Source organism: Epinephelus lanceolatus, chromosome 3 (assembly GCF_041903045.1).
Source record: "Epinephelus lanceolatus isolate andai-2023 chromosome 3, ASM4190304v1, whole genome shotgun sequence".
NCBI classification, from domain to species: domain Eukaryota; kingdom Metazoa; phylum Chordata; class Actinopteri; order Perciformes; family Serranidae; genus Epinephelus; species Epinephelus lanceolatus.
The window spans coordinates 46665809-46686552 of NC_135736.1; the positions used below are offsets into that span (position 1 = coordinate 46665809).

The 20744-nt window shown below is 39.8% G+C and overlaps 1 protein-coding gene across 1 annotated transcript in view; it reads left to right on the top strand.

Annotated features, from left to right (window-relative positions):
* The first annotated feature begins 1238 nt into the window (after positions 1–1238).
* wipf2a (WAS/WASL interacting protein family, member 2a) overlaps positions 1239–20744 on the top strand; it is a 28036-nt gene continuing 8530 nt past the window's right edge. The window contains exons 1-5 of the mRNA XM_033624480.2: positions 1239–1677; positions 12596–12747; positions 14975–15107; positions 15963–16094; positions 18706–19386. Of these exons, the coding sequence (XP_033480371.2) occupies positions 12685–12747; positions 14975–15107; positions 15963–16094; positions 18706–19386 (1009 nt within the window). The 5' untranslated portion in view covers positions 1239–1677; positions 12596–12684. The remainder of the gene's footprint in view (positions 1678–12595; positions 12748–14974; positions 15108–15962; positions 16095–18705; positions 19387–20744) is intronic.

Genomic DNA, 20744 nt, shown 5'->3' on the forward strand with positions numbered 1-20744 from the left:
GAGTTTATTTTATATTTACATTCAAAACTTACAGTTAAAAGCACTTCCTTTGTAATCAGTTTTCAATCTTGTATTTTAAGATGTTGTTCACTACTGCAGTATTTTTGTGCTTCCCTGTACTTTATGAACGTAAATGTTGTCATATTTGTTGCATAGATTTTGAATAAAAATCATTAAAAAGAAATCTTTACCTGAGTCAAAGTTATATAAGCAGTAAAATACCACAATGAAAACATGCTTAAAAACAAATTATATTTGAGTAAAAGCAAACTACAAGACTACACAAGAGGACAGTGGTGAGAGAAGTACTTGGAAGATCTTTAAGGTAAGTAAAAGTCTCATTGTACAGAAATGCTCCTGTCACGGTGTTATATCAGAATATAATACTATTTTGTCAATGTGGAGCCAAATTTAGGTTCTTTGTATACTAGGTTACTGTAGATTAGTAGCATAGTACAGCATCATGTCATAAAACAAATGTTTTTATGTAAATGGAGAAGGGTGCTGGAATAAATATAGAATTATTACTGAGACAGGTTGCTTTATATACAAGAGGTGGTTGGATTTGACAGCAAATACAGCATCCATATATTCATATTGACAGTGATGATGTTTGCATGTTAAAAACTGTGTGTAAACTTTGAAAATAAATAATGTACTTGTACAGGGAAATACAGTGGATGTTATCCAGCTTGAAGGAGACAGGTTTTACATTGCACACATTTGCTTCACTGTGAACTTCTGCACATCCCCTGCTTAATATTTGTGCATGTCACTGCACAAAACTGTAAAGCTTACTCTAAAATAGCTATATTTTACATACTATGTCATTGTACTTTTTTAAAAGTATGTATGCATTTTTCTTTACTATGTTAAAATTCTTGAGTGTTGCAGTGATTTGCCCTATTTCTATTCTTCTTAGTATTTTTATTGTATGTTTAATATGTGCACTAAAAACCAAAGCTAATTCCTTGTAAGTGAAAACTTACTTGGCAATTAACCCTTTTCTGATTCTGATGTTTGGTGTTGCAGGTTTACCAACACTGTATGACCGCTGTTAACTAAACTAACTAACTAAAATAAAGTAGAAATCCCTCAAAATTGTACTTAGATGCAACACATGACTTAATGTACTTGGTTACTCTCCAGCACATTAAAATACCTACGTTTCGTGTTTGCTTAACAACCCTGGAGTCTGGAAACTGTAATTTACAACAGCACTTTAACGCAGCGCCGATCTGCCTCCATTTTGTATCGGTCGGCCCGTTTCCGTGTTTTCCCGTGAAGGGACCGATAAAACTGTGTCAACAGGGAGTATGGCTCTGCTCGTAGGTCAGGAGTGCGGCGGCTAAAGTTTTCCGTAGCTACCTGAAAACTTTTCAAAGTGACTCTTAACCGCTTCGTTTCCTCAAACAAGTGTTGTTGACAGAACTCAGCCGGACTGCGCTGACACTGACAGCTCCATGCTAACCAGCTAACTGCGGCTAGCTCCGCTGTGTAACCGCCACTAGCCCAGAGCGAGCTAACGTTAGCCGGCTAACCTGTGAGTGTTTTTCGGTGGCGTTAAGTTACACCAGCACCCTCCCATCCTAACTTTTTGGGTCAAACACGACGGCACTTTCTATTCATGTTGTTTTGGAGGACGAGTTTATCAAACCTCTTCTTCTTCGAGCCTGGGTAAGTGCATTTATTGGAAGCTAACTTTATACTCCACCTAAGTTTAAGACAGCGCCAGGTATGTTTGTTCCTTTACCTGGGAGCGGCCAAACAACCTGCACAGGCCTATAAATCCTGTTTTTCTGTGGTGGAAGAAGTACTCAGGTCATTTACTATTGTAAAAGTACTAAAAACACATTGATAATACTCCACGTTATGCAAAAGTCCTGCATTTAAATTCTTAATTAAGTATTACCAAATGTAGTTAAAGTACTCGCTGTGCAGTAACACGCTGCCTGTCAGTGTATCTAATGCTTATGGATTAATATTACTGCTGCATCCATGTGTTTGTTGCATTTAGCTGCTTTACATATTTGAGGACGTGCTCTTTAAAAAAAAAAAAAAAAAGTCCAATATACTGTTGGGTAGTTTACTTTACATCGATGTATCATATTGTGTAAGATCATCATATGTTTGTAGCGTGGCTGTCCTGTGAGATCCACAAATCTCTAGAAAGTCAACTTGTCATGGTGTCTGGAGACAGCCCTGTTTTCAGTTTTGTGACGATGCATTTTCCAGCTGAGTTTATTTGGGTTAAGAAGCAGGAACAATTTTTTCCAGCACATAATCCTTTAGTATATCAAACATTCAACACATCTGGAAATGCATGGTGAACAAAAGCATTTGTCAGACAAATGTGGTGCAGTGAAAAGAACAATATTAAATAGGTAGTGGAGTAACAAGTTCCTCAAACCTAAATGTAAATGTACATGGTTACATTCCACCACTGCCTTTGTTGCACAGTTTGCAAGTTATTTCTTGCAGGACACTCCTGAATTTGTCCAACAACATGCGTGATTTATGGTTTAGTTATTGAATAAATGAATGCTTGCTTTGCTACAAGAGGATATTTTTATAGCAAAACCTGTCCAGGAAGTGGATAAGCACACAAGGCAGGCTATGTAATGGTAATTTGGAGCTGTCATTGCCATGAAAAAAAGCCTAGAAACACACACACACAGAGCCACAGGCCTTTAACTCAGTGTATTTCCTTTACCACAGAAGCATCTAACTTCCTCATACAGCCCCCCTCCTCCCTGGTTGTATTTCCCTGTGCAGCTTCATAATGTTGATGTGGGGAAACTTCTTTCCATCAACTGACTGTTTGGATGAACAGCTTAATGGAGACCAAACATCAGCGCTCTTGACCTACTTTAAGGACCTCACTTTACTTTGATCTTGAATGGAAAGGATTAGTCAGATTATAGGAGTCAAAGGTCAGGAATAGTTTGTTTTATCAGTGTTGGATTTGCACGCATTTGTATATGGATACGTGCAAAAAAAAATATTCAGAGTTTAATGTTCAGTATCTTACATGCCCCCCTTTTAGTTTGACATTTTATGTAGTGTTTTCTTAAAATTTTCCAAATCATGTCAAACTTCACATGTACAAATGCTGAACAGTGGGTGGGTATCATTTAAATCTTTCCATTTCCTGTGGCAATACTGCACTTTCATTTTGGTATCATTAGAACAATGATAAACCTCACTACCTTACTTTTTGGAGTATTTAGTGCACTTTTATAAAAACAAACAACTTGTTTTTGTTTAACTTAAAAACATCCAAACTTTCAAGTCTGGCAATGTTGTCCTGAAACTTAAAGCCATAAATTTGCCCCAAAAAATATACAGCTTTCAGTTCTCAACCATTTCTGATTCTTGTAGTCACAGACACATTTTGGGCAGTAAGGGCTAATTTGTCGTTAACACACGCATTTCTGCAGTGCTCCACTTTGGCCTGCATGACGTAAATGTCATCATTCACCCATGTCTACGGGGATCCATAGGGACCCTTATGTGGACTAGAGTCCTCAATGGGCCAAAAACATTACGACCCGAATGGGACCGACCCACGCAAGTTCAAGCCCGAACTCGGCCTGTCCGAAATTATTACATAAAATACTGAGCCTGAGCCCAACCAAGCCTGAGACACCCGAAAAGCACTAGTCAGCTTCTAATACCCTAGACACACTGGCTGTGTTGCAGCGCAAGCCACGCGTGTCTCCAGCTGAAAATGGACCAGCTTGGTGGATCACCATCTCCACATTGTATTCCCCCACGAGAAGCTCAGGAGCTCTTTGCTCCGGCCGGGAGGAAGAACAGAGAGCCCAGCACGAAGCCTGGATGCTCCATCTCCTTCTGTCTGCAGGAAGGAGAGGGAGCTGCTGGAAGAGTGCTCAATTTTTTATATTTTAAATGTGTGTATATATATATATATATACGGTACAGGCCAAAGGTTTGGACACACCTTCTCATTCATTGCGTTTTCTTTATTTTCATGACTATTTACATTGTAGATTCTCACTGAAGGTATCAAAACTATGAATGAACACATGTGGAGTACTTAACAAAAAAAGGTGAAATAACTGAAAACATGTTTTATATTCTAGTTTCTTCAAAATAGCCACCCTTTGCTCTGATTACTGCTTTGCACACTCTTGGCATTCTCTCGATGAGCTTCAAGAGGTAGTCACCTGAAATGGTTTCCACTTCACAGGTGTGCCTTATCAGGGTTAATCAGTGGAATTTCTTGCTTTATCAATGGGGTTGGGACCATCAGTTGTGTTGTGCAGAAGTCAGGTTAATACACAGCCGACAGCCCTATTGGACAACTGTTAAAATTCATATTATGGCAAGAACCAATCAGCTAACTAAAGAAAAACGAGTGGCCATCATTACTTTAAGAAATGAAGGTCAGTCAGTCCGGAAAATTGCAAAAACTTTAAATGTGTCCCCAAGTGGAGTCGCAAAAACCATCAAGCGCTACAACCAAACTGGCACACATGAGGACCGACCCAGGAAAGGAAGACCAAGAGTCACCTCTGCTTCTGAGGATAAGTTCATCCGAGTCACCAGCCTCAGAAATGGCAAGTTAACAGCAGCTCAGATCAGAGACCAGATGAATGCCACACAGAGTTCTAGCAGCAGACCCATCTCTAGAACAACTGTTAAGAGGAGACTGCGCCAATCAGGCCTTCATGGTCAAATAGCTGCTAGGAAACCACTGCTAAGGAGAGGCAACAAGCAGAAGAGATTTGTTTGGGCCAAGAAACACAAGGAATGGACATTAGACCAGTGGAAATCTGTGCTTTGGTCTGATGAGTCCAAATTTGAGATCTTTGCTTCCAACCGCCGTGTCTTTGTGAGACGCAGAAAAGGTGAACGGATGGATTCCACATGCCTGGTTCCCACTGTGAAGCATGGAGGAGGAGGTGTGATGGTGTGGGGGTGTTTTGCTGGTGACACTGTTGGGGATTTATTCAAAATTGAAGGCACACTGAACCAGCATGGCTACCACAGCATCCTGCAGCGACATGCCATCCCATCCGGTTTGCATTTAGTTGGACGATCATTTATTTTTCAACAGGACAATGACCCCAAACACACCTCCAGGCTGTGTAAGGGCTATTTGACCAAGAAGGAGAGTGATGGAGTGCTGCGGCAGATGACCTGGCCTCCACAGTCACCGGACCTGAACCCAATCCAGATGGTTTGGGGTGAGCTGGACCGCAGAGTGAAGGCAAAGGGGCCAACAAGTGCTAAACACCTCTGGGAACTCCTTCAAGACTGTTGGAAAACCATTTCAGGTGACTACCTCTTGAAGCTCATGGAGAGAATGCCAAGAGTGTGCAAAGCAGTAATCAGAGCAAAGGGTGGCTATTTTGAAGAAACTAGAATATAAAACATGTTTTCAGTTATTTCACCTTTTTTTGTTAAGTACATAACTCCACATGTGTTCATTCATAGTTTTGATGCCTTCAGTGAGAATCTACAATGTAAATAGTCATGAAAATAAAGAAAACGCATTGAATGAGAAGGTGTGTCCAAACTTTTGGCCTGTACTGTATATATTTTAAAAAGACACAACCTGACCCAGTCAATCACCACACGTGATTGCACATTTTATGTGACTGCGCAGACTGTACACGATTGTGCATGCTCCATTATCTTGTTCCAAACTCAAGTCTAGTCCAAAGCACAAGTGAGATGCAGGATAGATTTGTTTCACTCACCAGCCAAAAAAAAAGCAGTGGTAAATGATAATCTTTTGATAGTGGTTGATTTAGTGGCTGGTAAAATTTTGAACATTCACTAGTTGTTGACTGGTTGACAAAAAAAGTTAATTTTGCACCCTGCTCGCAATTGCAATTCATATTGAATTATTGCAATTCAGTTGTGCAAAATACCCACTGTCATGGAAATGTCATGGAATTTCACAATCACATTTTCAGGCCTGGAAAAGTCATGGAATTAGTCAGTCATTGAACAGAAAAGGCATAGGATTTTGATGTGTGTAGTGAAATTGTTACAATAATCTTCCATGTAATGTAACGGCAAATTAATTTTCTGTAGCTGTCGATGTAAAGTTGCTCTAATATGCATCAATGTGTGACAAAGTTTTTCTATTTTCGCCCGTCTCTCCTCTCCTGTACGCTAGGTAGCTGAAATTATTCTTGAAAAGAGTGTAAATCTGATATGTTAGATAAACGCTGGGCAAGAAGAAAAACTTTATTATAGGTCCTTGAAGAGTTATGGAAAAAAATTGAAATTTTGTCCATGAAAATGTATAGGGACTCTGAATATTTGAGGACTTTTAATCTCAGGCCTAACATTTCCATTTTATTTTACCTTGTGCAAGTCGCTAACTCGCTGTTTTTCAAAAGTTTGAACTTACGATGAAGCCGATTAATCAATAAGTTTAGCAGAAAATTAATGTCTAATGATCAATCAGTTAATCATTTTGGGTTGTTTTTAAGCAAAAATATTAACAATTCACATGTTACAACTTCTCTAAGATAAAGTTGGTCAAACACATCAAACACTGGGGACTTTAGACGGGCATTTTTACCACTTTTTAGATCAATCAATTCCCAGAAAACTTCACCTGACTGATAAATGAAGGTGTTAACATGCCTCACTAAGGCCTAGTCCACACGAGCACAGGTATTTTTAAAACCGACCTTTTTTGGCCTCAAGTTTTTAAAAAATCTGCGTCCATACAAGCGGTGTAATAAAAATACCTCCGTCCACACGACGCCGCAAATTCCACTATCAAGCAATGTAATGCACATGCCAAAGCAGTAGGTGGCGATATAACCCCTAACTGTAAGGCCATTGTAGCCAATCAGAAGGCAGTAAAACGTTATTACCAGAAAAACAACAACAAGCGTACTATTATGCAGCAGGAGCAGTCTCTGTAATAGCACACTCTTGCGCCTCTGTTGCTGGATGTGGTTGAGTAGCATTAGTTATATGATACAGCCACAAAGTGCTGATATGCTGCTAAATAGCAGCAGTATTTTGTTTAGGTCCATCCTCAAATTGTCTCTCGCACACACTGGATTGGGTAATAACACAGCTGTTTTCTGTTTACGTCGCACACTGTGACATCATACAATGGAGACGAGACAAAATAACTGCGGTTATCCTGTCCACACATGACTGCTGACACCGGACTTTTCCAAAAAGTTCACCCTGGACTCCGGTTACAAGTAACTCCGGTTACAGGGGCCCAAAACTGTGGTTACGTGTGGATGAAAAGGCCAAACCGTGAGCAAAGAGTCACGGTTTTATAAATACCCGCGTTGGTGTGGACAGCCCCTCAAAGTCATTTCAAAGAAGTCCTCTTGACATGCTGCCTGGATACAGCAGCTCTCCACCACATGTAAACTTTTGAGAACATTGACCTCCATCAAGCTCTCTTTGACACCATGATTGGCTCACAGAAGTATCAGCTTCATCTAAAGATTTTACTCTTCAAAGTTACTAAAGGAGAGAAGACGAGCCTAAAACAAACCCAACTCCAAGTGTCCTGTATCTAGAGACTTTCATTTTGTTCCTTTTCATCCCTCTAAGCAATAATTCTTACATCTGTTAACGTTTTTGTTAAATACTTGTGTCAGCAGGCCTGTTTCATGTTTGGCATCAGCTGTAATTCAATGAAGATATTCCAAAAATAGAAAGTAATGTTTCTGCAAGAAGCCATTATTTTTAGTATCCATTAATCTATCTAGTCTGTAAGATGACGCTGTGATGGAAAATTCCCATCAGATGTTACCAGAATCCAAACTGATGTCTTTATAATTGTTTATGTTGTAAATCAAACTGTGTTTAATATATATTAATATCAAACAGCGATAAACCTTTAATAGTCTTTGCACTACTTAAGCAAATTTTTGGTATTTTTACCTAATAAATGACTGAGAAGATAAATAGATTAGCAGGATTGTCTTTGATTACATTTCTGCTGATAGATTAGGCAGTTAATCATCTAATTGCTGCAGAAGCAGAGTGATTAAAAACCAGAATAGATACCATAAGTTTGTTTTTTGTTTTTGCTCTAAAAGTAACACATGGTTGTATCTGTCAAATTGGTCATATGTTTATGCATCTCAATTTAAAACAGAATGGATTTGTTGTGTTAAGTGTGTTTGTAGTAGATGGAAAATTATTGTAATTATTAGTGGATTAATAACAGGTTTCATGCACTGAAACTAGTTTCCTCGTGGCTTCAGTCCTTGAACACTCAGCAGTTCTTGAAACGTTCATTTTTCCTCCCAGAGGAGAGGTAACCCCCCACTCTCAGTTTCTGTGTCTCTCTGTTTAAACCACGTCACTGACTGACTGGCGAGCTTGCTTGGTGAGATTCCTTTGGTTTCCCTCGGTGAAAACCTGCCCCAACACTCAACCAGGCTGCCTGAGGAATGGAGCAGCAGCAGCAGTGGAGGGTGAGGGTGAGGGTGGGGTGAGGAGCCAGCGCTGCCTGCGTAAGCCAACAATGGGCCCAGACAGCTAACTGGTTTGGGGAGATCCAGTGACCTCAGTCACTGTGTTGACACATTTAAGGCAGCCTCAGGTGTGGGTATATTATAGGTACGTGTAACACGGACAAGCTTATGTTTAAGTAGCTTTTTTTGTTGTTGTTTTTGAGTAACTCAGCAACATGTTGTCTATTGGAGTCATATAAGAAACAACTTTTTACAGAAATGAAAATGAGAAAAACAGCTTCATCATATAGTAGCACTCTGGGTGTAACTGTTTGTTTTTGGTTCAGTTATTAATTGTGGAAATAGTTACGATCAATGTAGGGATACACCGATAATGAAATGGCTCATAGCTGATACTGATGTTGTTGTTGTTGTTGTTGTTGTTGTTGTTATTTATACCCCCTTTTATGCCAAGGAAACAAAGAAATCTTTTTTCTTTATTAGTTATTCAGTCCTTCATTACACTACCTTTGAATGAGCACAAATTCAATCATACAAATTTATGAAATGACCTTTAAAATAACCTTTCACATGCAAACATTTAGAAAAAATATATCAACACATTTCTCCATCAAATGGCTGCATTTATTCAAGTTTCCCCCAAAAACTACATTTTACAAAATTACATTTGTGCACGTAAAGTTCATTTACTTTCGCCCAATACTCATTTCTACCGAATGGAGCTTGAGGGCATCATAATGTTACTCAATGCAACCTACATCAGCAGTTATTTCCAGATGCTAGCTGCTAACAGCTAATGTTAACTAGCTCTCCTCTTGCTGATGTCAACACAGATTTGTTATTCACCATGTAGTATTATCAAGGAAACAACAGGGTGTGTCCCCAGACACATTAATAGTGAGTTTACTGTGTCCTTTCATCCTTGTCAGGGTCCCAGGAAAGATCTCTGTTCATCCCAAACACATTTTCTTCTGTTCCTGGGACACCATTAGTTTTGAGTCTTGCTTTTTAGCCTGTGCAAAATTGATGTAAAACAACAGAAAAACATTGGTTACTGCCATCAATGAAGGTCATCTTATTCACAGATAGGCCGTAAGGTGAATATTGGCCCATACCGATGTGCGTCCAATGAATCAGTGCATCCCTAGATCATTGTTCTCTGAAAGGTACAAAAAACGTAGCATTTGTTTTTTGTATTAGGACTTATAAATCTCTGAAACAGCAAATTTGAGAAAGTACCTCTCTGATATCAGTTTTAGGGCTTGGCAAGATGAAGAAAAAAAAGAAATATAAATATTTTTGCCCCAAAACCTCTATTGATAATGTGACAGTATTGTAGGACTGACTACCTGTGCTTTTGTAAAATATTTACATAATGAGATTTTTGAAAAATTGTCATCACTAATTTGGTATCATGACTTAGTGGGCAAAGGCAAGTAATAGAGCCATCTTGCAAATTCAGAAAATGACATCACTTTACTGAAATGCAGCCTTTAAAACCAGAAAAAGGCGACACTTATGATATAACAATATCCAAAATCTTAGAAGATATTTATTCTCATATTACAGTGTCTGTTGTCCAGGCCAATCAGGTTAAACGACAAATCAGGCTGGGTTTCTTTCAAAATTAGACTTTTTATTTGTACCAAACTCCCTCTTTTTGTTATTGGGAAGTTAACACTGTCCATGGTAGCATAAAGGTGGAATTTCACACTGAAAATACTGTAAATTTTGCAGGGCTGTCCCAAATATCAGTTTTTGGGCTTCGAAGCTTCACTGAGAATTTTCGTGATTAATCAGAGCTTTGAATCAGTTTTCAGTTGATGTACCTACCTGTTGGCATGCAGATCATAGTAACATTAGCCATAAATAAAAGCTAGAAAAAGATGCCTTGCAAGACAGTTTTTAGGGTGATTTTTCAAGCTCATAGATTTGTAATATACCAGTTTCCTTTGGCTGATCTGACAGCACACTTTTATTGTGTTTTATTATCTCTATTGACAGTCAGTAGTAATAGTAACAGTCAATTGTAAGCAGTTTCCTCTGCTTACAGTCAAGTCAGTTTTTTTACAGCCTAATATCACAAATCACTAATTTGCCTCAAGGGGCTTTACAATCTGTACAGCATACGACACCCTCTGTCCCTCGACTCTTAATTCAGATCAGGAGAAACTCTCCTTTAAAAACCTTTTTAAGGGAAAAAATGCGAGAAACCTCAGAAAGAGTGACAGAGGAGGGATCCCTCTTCCAGGATGGACAGACAGGAAATAGATGTTGTGTGTACTGAAAACACCAACATGGTGAAATTACAGTACAATCAGGATCGAAGTTCAGTATGCGAGACCTGCATTGTCAGATTCATCCACTCAGGAAAGCCTTTCTGAAAAGCTCTGCCAATGCAAAGCACAAACCCCACCTACACACACTCCATCCAGGCAGCTATCACACCAAAGTCAGTAGGTCATCTTTTGGGGTTCATGAATTTCTGCACCAAATTTCACAGCAATACATCCAGTAGTTATTAAGAAAGTTGCCATCCTGAAGTCTCGCTGCCAGTGTGGCTACAAATGGGTTTAAAGCACCTTTACTTTCTCTCAACGCTCGCTGTCGAAATGCTCATCTTCTCTCCACACTTGCCATGTTCCCAGGAGCTGCTTCAGCAACTGCTTCCTTCTCCCAAGAAGTTCCTTTCTTGAGAGCACAAACATTTGTTTCCACTGTGAAGCAGCAGAATGAAACGTGTTGGCATCCATCCTCATCATCTTGTTTTCTCTTTAACGTAGTGTTCATGTGAGCAGATGCAACTGCAGCTAATCCCGGTGACCTCATGTTCTTTTTACCTGTTCAGGGCTCGCCCTACATATAGGTGGAGTGAGTTTATTCACTATAAGCCTCATGATGACTTTGTGAAAATGAATACAACACTACATATAAGATTTATTTAAGAATATCTAACATCAAGACAGAGGATTGTGTTATTCGTGGTGGTAACTGTAGGGTGATCTTTTTTGTGTAACACTTAATGAACTATTCTGACATCTACAGTTGTCTATCAGATCTTTTTCTCTCCTCTGAGTCATGTTTCATATATTCCTGCCACAAATCATGTGAATCACCCTGGGCACCGTGACAGCCAGTCTAACAGACAGAGGGATAGACTTGTATTGCGTGTGTCTTGCCACAGAAAGCACTTTAATATTATGCTCTACACAATAAAGCACTTTCACTCTGCCTCTGTAATACAGTGGCTTGTGTCCTTTAGTCCTTGTTACTGGAGACATTAATGAAGTCGTTCACTACAGCAGACTGAGCTCTCCTCTGGCTAAAAAAAACAACCCAAACAAGGTTTGGTTGGTTAAATTCAAAGGTAGTGAATAGAGGCACCGCTCAACAGCAAGGTAAATTGCTGACTTAAATTTTGCAAAGCTTAGCATGTGATTAAGTACAACTTATTTTTCCTGGCAATGTGCTGTTTTTGACATTAAAAGGTTTGTGTCTCTTTCCTGCTTTTTTGTGTCTCTGCTTACACCTCAGCACAGCTCAGTCGGACAGTTGTCATTCATCAGGTTTCCATCCAAATGCAGAGCAAATTTGAACCAAATCCTCAGAAAAATTGTCAGAAGAAAATGCAAAATTATGTGTGTCTCCGTCCTCTACTGTTGTGCAGATATTGGGAGTTGATTCATTGAGCTAAACAAAAGGTGTTCGTGTACGTCACAGTAAATTCTTAAAGTCGGTTTTCATTGCACTTCTCACATTTTGCTTTTAGGCTACCCATGCCAGTGTCACCAAGCTGCAGCTGTGGAGAACCACTTTAGAAGTATTTTCCCAAAACCAAAGATGTTCCCTGTGGGGACAACATTTCACACTGTGGGCATTTTTCCAAGCAGTTGTTTTATTATTGGAACAGCTCTACATGAAATATTTTAAGTTTGCAGTTTTCATTGTATCCTGGAAAAAAAATATTGCCTGACACTGCAACTGCACGTCATAATTCATCTCCAGCTTCTTCACTAGTGACAAACTTTTTCCACTTGACTTCCAAAGTCAGTGGATGAGTCCAGAGCAGCCATCCAGTTATCAGTGTTGCAGTATTTGAATGATCATTTGAATGGCTATTTTTCACATGAAACACGTCTGTTGTTTTTCAGGAGTCAGCGCGTGTCGTCGTGCCAGCTGAGACGGTGAAGTCACCGGTTCTTACCCCCGCCACACAGAGAGGTGCCAACAGAGGGACAGGATGCCGATTCCTCCCCCTCCCCCTCCTCCCCCAGGACCCCCGCCTCCCCCCACTTTCAGTCAGGTCAGTGACTGGACTGAACACACACAGCACATCACACTACAAAGATTCAACATCGGTCAGCCACAGAAACTGAGATTACACAGTTCAGTGCAGCAGAATTAATCTACAGGACAATTTATCCAGAACAGTTTACTGTAAATTTACTGCTAACACCTGCATAACATCCAGGCTCCCACAGTCATGAAATTACTGGAAAAAATATGAAATTAGAAAAACTATTATTAACAGAATGTTTTGGAAAAGTTTTGAATAAACATTGTTTTGGATATTATTTAAAATATTTACGTAAATCCCAAAACATTTCTAACGTTATGCAAAATATGTTTCTTGGATTACTAATTTCAAATCTAGTGCTGCACTGTGTCACTTGTATTACATGATACACATGGACGTATGCAGCTAGTTGATGTTGGGAATGTCTAGTTAGCGAGTAAAGTTAGCAAATGCTAGCAGTTTGCTTATCTGCAAATTACTGGAAAGTGTATGTTTAGTAATGTATGGATTTTGAAAGACAAATACATGACTCGAGAGGCAGACCCGAGCTGCGCTGCATGTAGGCTCTGCACCAAAACGTTTGACATGGCAACACAGGGGAAGCAGCTCTGGTCAGCCATGCTAAAAGGAAAAGCCAAACGGCCGCTCAACAGACTGCCAGTGTTTAGGGATGTTTCACGTCTGTTGCAGTCAGGCCAGATAATTTTACAGCTTCTTCTACTGCTTAAATAAAGTCATGGAAATGAGGTAAAATATTATGAAAATGTTTTGAAAATAAAATAAAAAAACAAATGCGTGGGAAGCCTGTAATATGCACCGTTTCTGTACTAGAGGTGAGACTCTTTAGGCACCTCATGATTTGATTCAGAGAGCTATGATGCAATTATTAAAAGATTAGGCCTGGTCATAATGTATCCATCTACGGTTACTCACGCTCAGCCAACTTCACCAGTACTCAAGAAATAGCCGAGCTTAGAATGTAAACATGACGCCTATATTTTTGTCAGGTACGTTTCACCGTCCAGTTGATTCAGCTGTAAGGAATGTACCAGTGTTAGGGTGCTTTCACACCTGCCCTGTTTGGTTAGGTTCAGTCAAACCCAAGTTCATTTGCCCCACTCAGTGTGGTTCGTTTGGGCAGGTGTGAACACAGCAATCGCACTCAGGTGTGCACCAAAACAACCAGACAGAGACCCTCTTGGTCTAGTTACAAATGAACTGTGTCGCATTTATCTTGGAAATGTACTCTACTTAAATGTTTTGTTTACTTCCTGGAAATTCTGACCAATCAAGAGCAGCTTTCTCGTGCAAGGCATTTTATCTGGTCCACTTGTAAATGCTGCTGTGAGAACACAAACCAGCTCTAGGCAGTTATACAAATTTGAAACAAAATAAGTCCCTGATTCGGCCCACAGCAAGACAACTCTAGGTCTGAGAGCACCCTTACAGAATTGTTGCAGGCGATCATAATATTGGGAATAAAGTTTTAGATTTCTGATGAATGACTCTTCTGCATTGACACATAAATTCTCCTGCATCCCTAGTTGGTACATAGACCTCTGTTTTGCATGTGACAAATAAAGAACATAAAGGACTTAAACTTAATCCTGACTTGCACTCATGCTACTTCAAACTTTAAAGTCATAATGGTAGTTTAGCCAGTTCTTTGTGTTTCCTTTTATCCCGTCATACTTCTTCAGCATCTGTAGAATATTACAGGTGAGCAGGTTCCTCCTCTTTGACTCAGTCTTGAAGAAGAAGACTTGGTTATAATAATGATAGTGAATTAGTTTTGGCTAGCTTGGTCTAAGGAGTATTAACACACTGTAGAAGCACTTCAACAGGACTATAGGGGACAGTAGTTTGATTTGTTTAGCCAGTAGGAGAAGTTTAATATTTCCTCAAAGACATCTGTAGTAAAGTTACTTAAAGGATAAAAATAAGAAACCTACAATCTAGGCTGATGATTATCTTCCTCTGTTTGTGTTCTTACCTGGCATGAACATCAAATAAAGGTTAATTATACCAAATAAACAGTTTCTGGGACTTGAGTCAAAATCTCCAAGCAAGCAGGATGTCAAATAACCAAACTGTCCAGTAAACCAGCTCCTGAGTCATGTGACGTTTGTTTACGAGCTGTGGCTCCGTTTTAAAATGTGCCGTGTGAACCCAAACAAACGGTTCAGACCAGAGGAACTGGGGATGTAATTGTACTTGTGAACTTCCTCCACAGGCGAACACAACTCCTCCTAAACTGAGCTCATCCGAGGCTAAAGGCAGAGGAGCGCTGCTGTCGGACATCTGCAAAGGCACCAGACTAAAGAAGGTCACTGTAATCAATGACCGGAGTGGCCCGATCATAGAAAGTGAGTCACTGCAAGTTCATTTCACACACACATGCACAAACACAAACTGATGTGTGTGTAACAGAAATGTGACGACAGACTGTTTTACTATTTGCATGGAAAGGAGGAGCTATCATAACGATATAAGTAGTAACTTTTATTTATACTGAACTTTTCAAAACAAAGCTACAAAGCGCTTTACATGATTGAGCCAGGTTTCAAATATTTCAGGCCTGCAATGATGCGCTTTGAATGCGTGAATATTTTGGATTTTAAACCCTGAATACAATGAAATACAATAATCCAACCAGGATGAGAATAAAGCGTGAATGGATCTCTTTGACATGGAGTCGACAGAGAATAGACCTGAGTTTTCGAGAATTTTCTCAGCTGATAAAACATTACTGAATGACTCATTTATCACTGTCAGATATTACACCCACGTTTGAGAACAGGGAGCTGAAATGTTTTGGTAAAATTGGGATATTTGAGGATCAAAAGTGATTTCAGATTCTGTTTTCATTTGGCTGCACTTTGGTTCTGACAGACAAGATAATGACTGATACAATGGGACACAAATTAAATTTGCATGTCGTGTATGAAAATGGAGCTGAAGTCTTTGTGTGTTTGTGTAATTAACTCATTGGACACACTACTTTTCAAGCTATGAGTCGACACGTTTCTGACTTGATAAAGTTTTTAACTCAAGTTGTAGCTGATAAAAGGAGCTGATTTAAAAAAATGTTGTAGCTCTTCTCTGCACACTCATTACTGATGTTAAATAACTTCTATCTTTAAATATTTGAATATTAAAATGTATTTCTATTTCTGCTTTCAAATTTGTTTATATTGACGTGGCTTTCATCTATTCACCAGAATCAGGAGGTGGTGGCGGAGGTGGCGGAGGCGGAGGAGGTGGTGGAGGTGGTGGAGGTTTTGGAGGCGGAGGGCCAATGGGAATGGGAGGTCTTTTCCAAGGAGGTGTGCCAAAATTACGCCCAGTTGGAGGTAAAAAAAAAAACAAACATTATTTCTGATGAGATTATTTCTATTTGAAAGTGTTTTCTGATGTTTTCTGTAAAGCCTTCACCATCTTGGTCACAGTGCTCTTATCATTTGTGTAAATAAATCAACGTCCACCTCTGAAGGGAGTGGGCTAACATATCCGCTCGTCAGTAGTTTAATCAGAGACAACAGTCTGCCTGCACAAACACCAGATAAACTGATAAAGGAGAAGAAAACTCTTTCTGCATTTCCCAGCAGTCTGCTCCTCCACGATCATTTTGTGGTTACAGAAATAAACAATTCACACAGAACGTTTTAAAGACCACAAGCCATGGAAGTCCACAGTATATGAATCAGCAGAGAATATCTGGACGTGAACATGGTTATTTTAGGCTTAATGGACCTTTCTCCCACTTATCTCTGATGGAGCAGACGTAGTTGTGGTCGGAGCTGAACCAGTGAGGAGCAAGGGATATGAATTATGAATGAACCGATGCTTATTTTAGAGATATCAAATATTTAGTTAGACAGAGCCGCTGTGACCTATGACCTCCTTACTACAGCGGAAAGAAGGAATTGATGATGAAGTAATACATAGAATATTGATTCTGTGATTTTAAAAATACTTTTATGAGTCAGTTATTGTGGGTGTAGAATTCAGAAATCAGAAGTTTTGCCATGCTGTCTCTATGAAGACCACTTTAATAACTTTAATTATAACAGTATATTTAGACCATTATGGGCTTATTACTGATAGTCAATCAGTTTTATGGAAATGTAGAGTTTTTATATGATTTTTGCAGTAATATGCAGATGTATATTGATTTGTCAGGCATTTAATTTGTTACATTATACAAGAACAAACACATTCTTGTCTGGTTATGAATTTTTAAAAGTAGTATATCACAACATTTATTGATAATTGCAAGATAATTAATTGTTTTAGCTCTTACAAGCCCAACATCAGTCAATTAATCAAATAGTCAATTGACAGAAAATGAATAAGTCTTTTTTGATAATTGATTAATCATTTAAGTCATTTACTGAAAATAAAAATGCCCCAAGTTCTATGCTCCAGCTTGTTATGGTGTGTTCACACTGAACGCGAAGCAAATTTTTGTGTTGTGTTTGTCATGCGTATACGGCTGTTGGTGTTTTTTGCAATTGATAAATACTCTCTATTAACAGCTGTGCTAATGGTCGTGCTAATTAGATTAGGAAGGTAGCTAACAGCTAGCTCAATTTGCAGTAAAGTTTAATTGATAGCTGGAATCAAGTTACGTGAACACGGAGGCTCAGTGTGAATCAGCAACACTTGATATTATTTTACATATTGTCACTGCAAGACATCACTGCTTCACTGTTTCTGTTGTTTACTTTCCACAGTTAAAGACCATCTAAAATTACCCAGAGCATTTTGCTAAGAAGAAAAATCAACAAAACTGCTTACACAAGTCACAAATACATACTTACCGTGTAGTCATAAGTAGTCACCCTCTCCTTGTATGTTCTGTCTGTGTGCAGGACTGACGTTGAGTGGTAGAGCTCCATGTACACATGCACAGTGTTTGTCTTCCATTTCTGATTATCAGTAATATCAGAAGAATCTTCACTAGATTCTAATGCTGATAAGCCAGTGTTTCCTATAGAATTATAATTTTTATTTTTATTTTTTTTCGCTTGCCCCTTTCTAAATTTGAAAGGTTTTGCAGGTCCATGAACGCAGCAAATGTGGAACTCTTTTTTTTTTCCTCCAGCAGCAGTTTGTGGAGTTTTGAGTTGTGAATTCATCAGTCAATCCATTCAGAGCTGATCAGATCAGATCGATGGATGAGATGAGTTGCTGTTTCTGAGTGAAAGCAAACTTTTAGACCCAGTGCACTGAAGGTTAAGGTCCACGGTCACTGCACCTGCTGTTCTGCAGCTACATCAGTGGAGAAATAATAACAGAACATCTCTCTTAATGAATGGTCCAGCTCTAAAAATAGACAATCAAAACATGGCGGCAGACGTTTTAATTGTGGCAGCCCACCACAAGTAAATTAACGTGTAGGAAACCCTGTAGGCTTTCGCAACACAACGTCACAAATTTCTCGCTCAAGTTGAAAATTTTCAGCTCGCGCAATGATATGAAGAGCATGAATTGTGTATATTTCGTGTCATTTACATCACATAATTTGTGTCGCATCGCCCGCTGCAAATTTGTGTCTATTTGCATCGTTGCTTTGACTTTGCATAGAATCTCACTGGGCATAATGCTTGTCTCCCGTTCGGTTTAAACACACCGATTAATGTGGGAGCACTTTTCCTTTGTTGTATGTGATTGTTAAAGGGAATATTTTGGGGTTTGGGCTGCTGGTTAAAGACGTCACCCTCATCTTAAGGAAATTTTGATTGGTTCATTTTCACCTTTCTCTAACATTTTATAGAACAAACAATTAATTGATTAATCAAGAAAATAATCAGCAGATTAATCGATAATGAAAATAATGATAAGTTGCAGCCATGAATCATTTTGCTTCGTCCTGATGAGCATTATTTTTACCTGTAAGTGTGTCTGACATGTTTTCTGTTCCTGCGGTGAAGTCCCTAAACACCATCTCTCTGTCCTTAGATGGTTCAGCGGGCGGTTCGGTGGGGAGATCAGCCCTGCGGCCCCCAGGGGCCCGGCCTTCAGCCCCTCGCCCCCCCACAGGTCGCTCCTCCTCACCCTCCCCAGCCAACAAGCCCTCTCCACCAGAGCACCAGCGCGCCCACCGCCCCTCGCTCCCAGACATCTCCCGCCCCTCCAGTGGCAGCAGCAGCTCCTCCTCAGGAAGCGGGATGAAGCACAGCACATCTGCACCGCCTCCTCCACCACCCTTCAACAGAGGAGGCCGCGGCAATGCTCCGCCTACCCCCAATCAGAAATCAAATACTTCGTCTTCCTCATCCTCCTCTCACAGCAGAGAGAAGCCCCTGCCACCGACACCCAACAGAGGCCCCACCCCTCCCAGCTCTGTGAAGCAGCCTCCGTCTTCCAGCAGGCCACCAACAGGTGGCTCCTCAGCTCCTCCACCTCCTCCACCGTACAGACCACACACAGGCGGCGTCTCCAATGGGCCGTCCCACGTAGATGGCGGCGGAGCTCCGGAGCTGCCACAGAGGCACAACTCCCTGCACAAAAAACACACATCAGGAGGTGGCAGCCAAGGACGCAACCACGCTCCTCCACCTCCTCCCTCATCGTCTCCATCTTCCCAGCAGGGCGGCCGACCACCACCACCCGCCAGAGAGCCACCTGGACGCAGATCAGGTACAGCCACCTGCACTGAAATCACACTCAACTGTCAGTATTCACGTCTTCTCAAGGTCAGAGGTCACAAGTCGCACTGCAGCTGCACCTGTGTCCGTCAATGCCAATAAAACATAAACCATTCGAGATCATTAGACTGTTTGTCTGCAAATTATAAAGTGATGAAGTGACATTTTTCATGTACTATAAAAGGCAGTTTTAAAGGAAAAGTAAGTCTACAAACACAATTCTGCTGCACAAAATCAAATGATGTACCTCATTTTACTGGGGCTGTTTTTTGTATTTTGTTGTTAGACTAGATATTGATTTATTTCCAGTGGGGATGTCCCAATCTGATCTCAAAGATTGGGATCAGGGTCTATCAAGGCATTTTTTTTAACTGATTTGAAACAAGTTTATTGAGCTCTACAGAACAATCGAACCTTTTAAACATGAGCTGTCACAGTTGTTTTTACTCATGAAGCTTTCATGCAGAGACTCGCAGAGTGCAGCCATCTTGAACTCTGCTCTTCTTTTCTCTTCCATTCAGCTGAGCTCTTGTGTGTATTTAAGAGCAGAGGCTGAGCCCTGCCCGCGGCAAAACACAACACGCCATCAGCGACAGCAGAAATGCAGTATGAGACTGTTTATTTAAGTTTTTAATAAAAATTATGAGCACAAATTGATTTCAGCTTTGATTTCAGGTAACTCAGGCAAAGGCTGCACCGAAGCAACAAACACTGGAGAATAGTCTCTTAAAGGGACAGAGGCATTCCCTCAAGACCAAAAAGATTAAAGGGAGAATTTTTTATTTTAGACCTATTTTAATAAAAAGATAATAATAATAATAATTAACATGAAGGAACAGCTTGTATGCAGGTGTTTTTTTTATTAATGCCTTGCAGAGCTTTTCAGTTGTCAAGCATTTACATTTGATTTATTTTAATAACTTAAATGTAGATGAAGTGTGCACTGTGCAGCTGTATTATCTAAGAATATAGAAGTATTAGATCAGGACTCGGTATCAGCAGATACTCTATTAAATGACTCAGATCTGGACAGGACATTCTTAATTTCCAATATCCAGGTCGACCTGGCAGAAACTGAGACCTAAATGAGGTCCAAATTATCACCAGAATAATAAGGTCAGACTGGAGAAAATTGTATCTTTGAGAGAAAGTTCAGCGACTCAGAGTTGCACCTATTTTGATTATTAATTTAACTCAAAGATGGACGGTTATTTATTTAGTCTCTGTCCTTTCATCTCCAGCTGTCTCTCTTCCGATGACGCTCTTATAAAAAGGCACAACAAATTATTTAAAAATGTAATTTCATGTTGTCTGACTACTCAGTCATTTGACCAATCATTTCAGCACGGT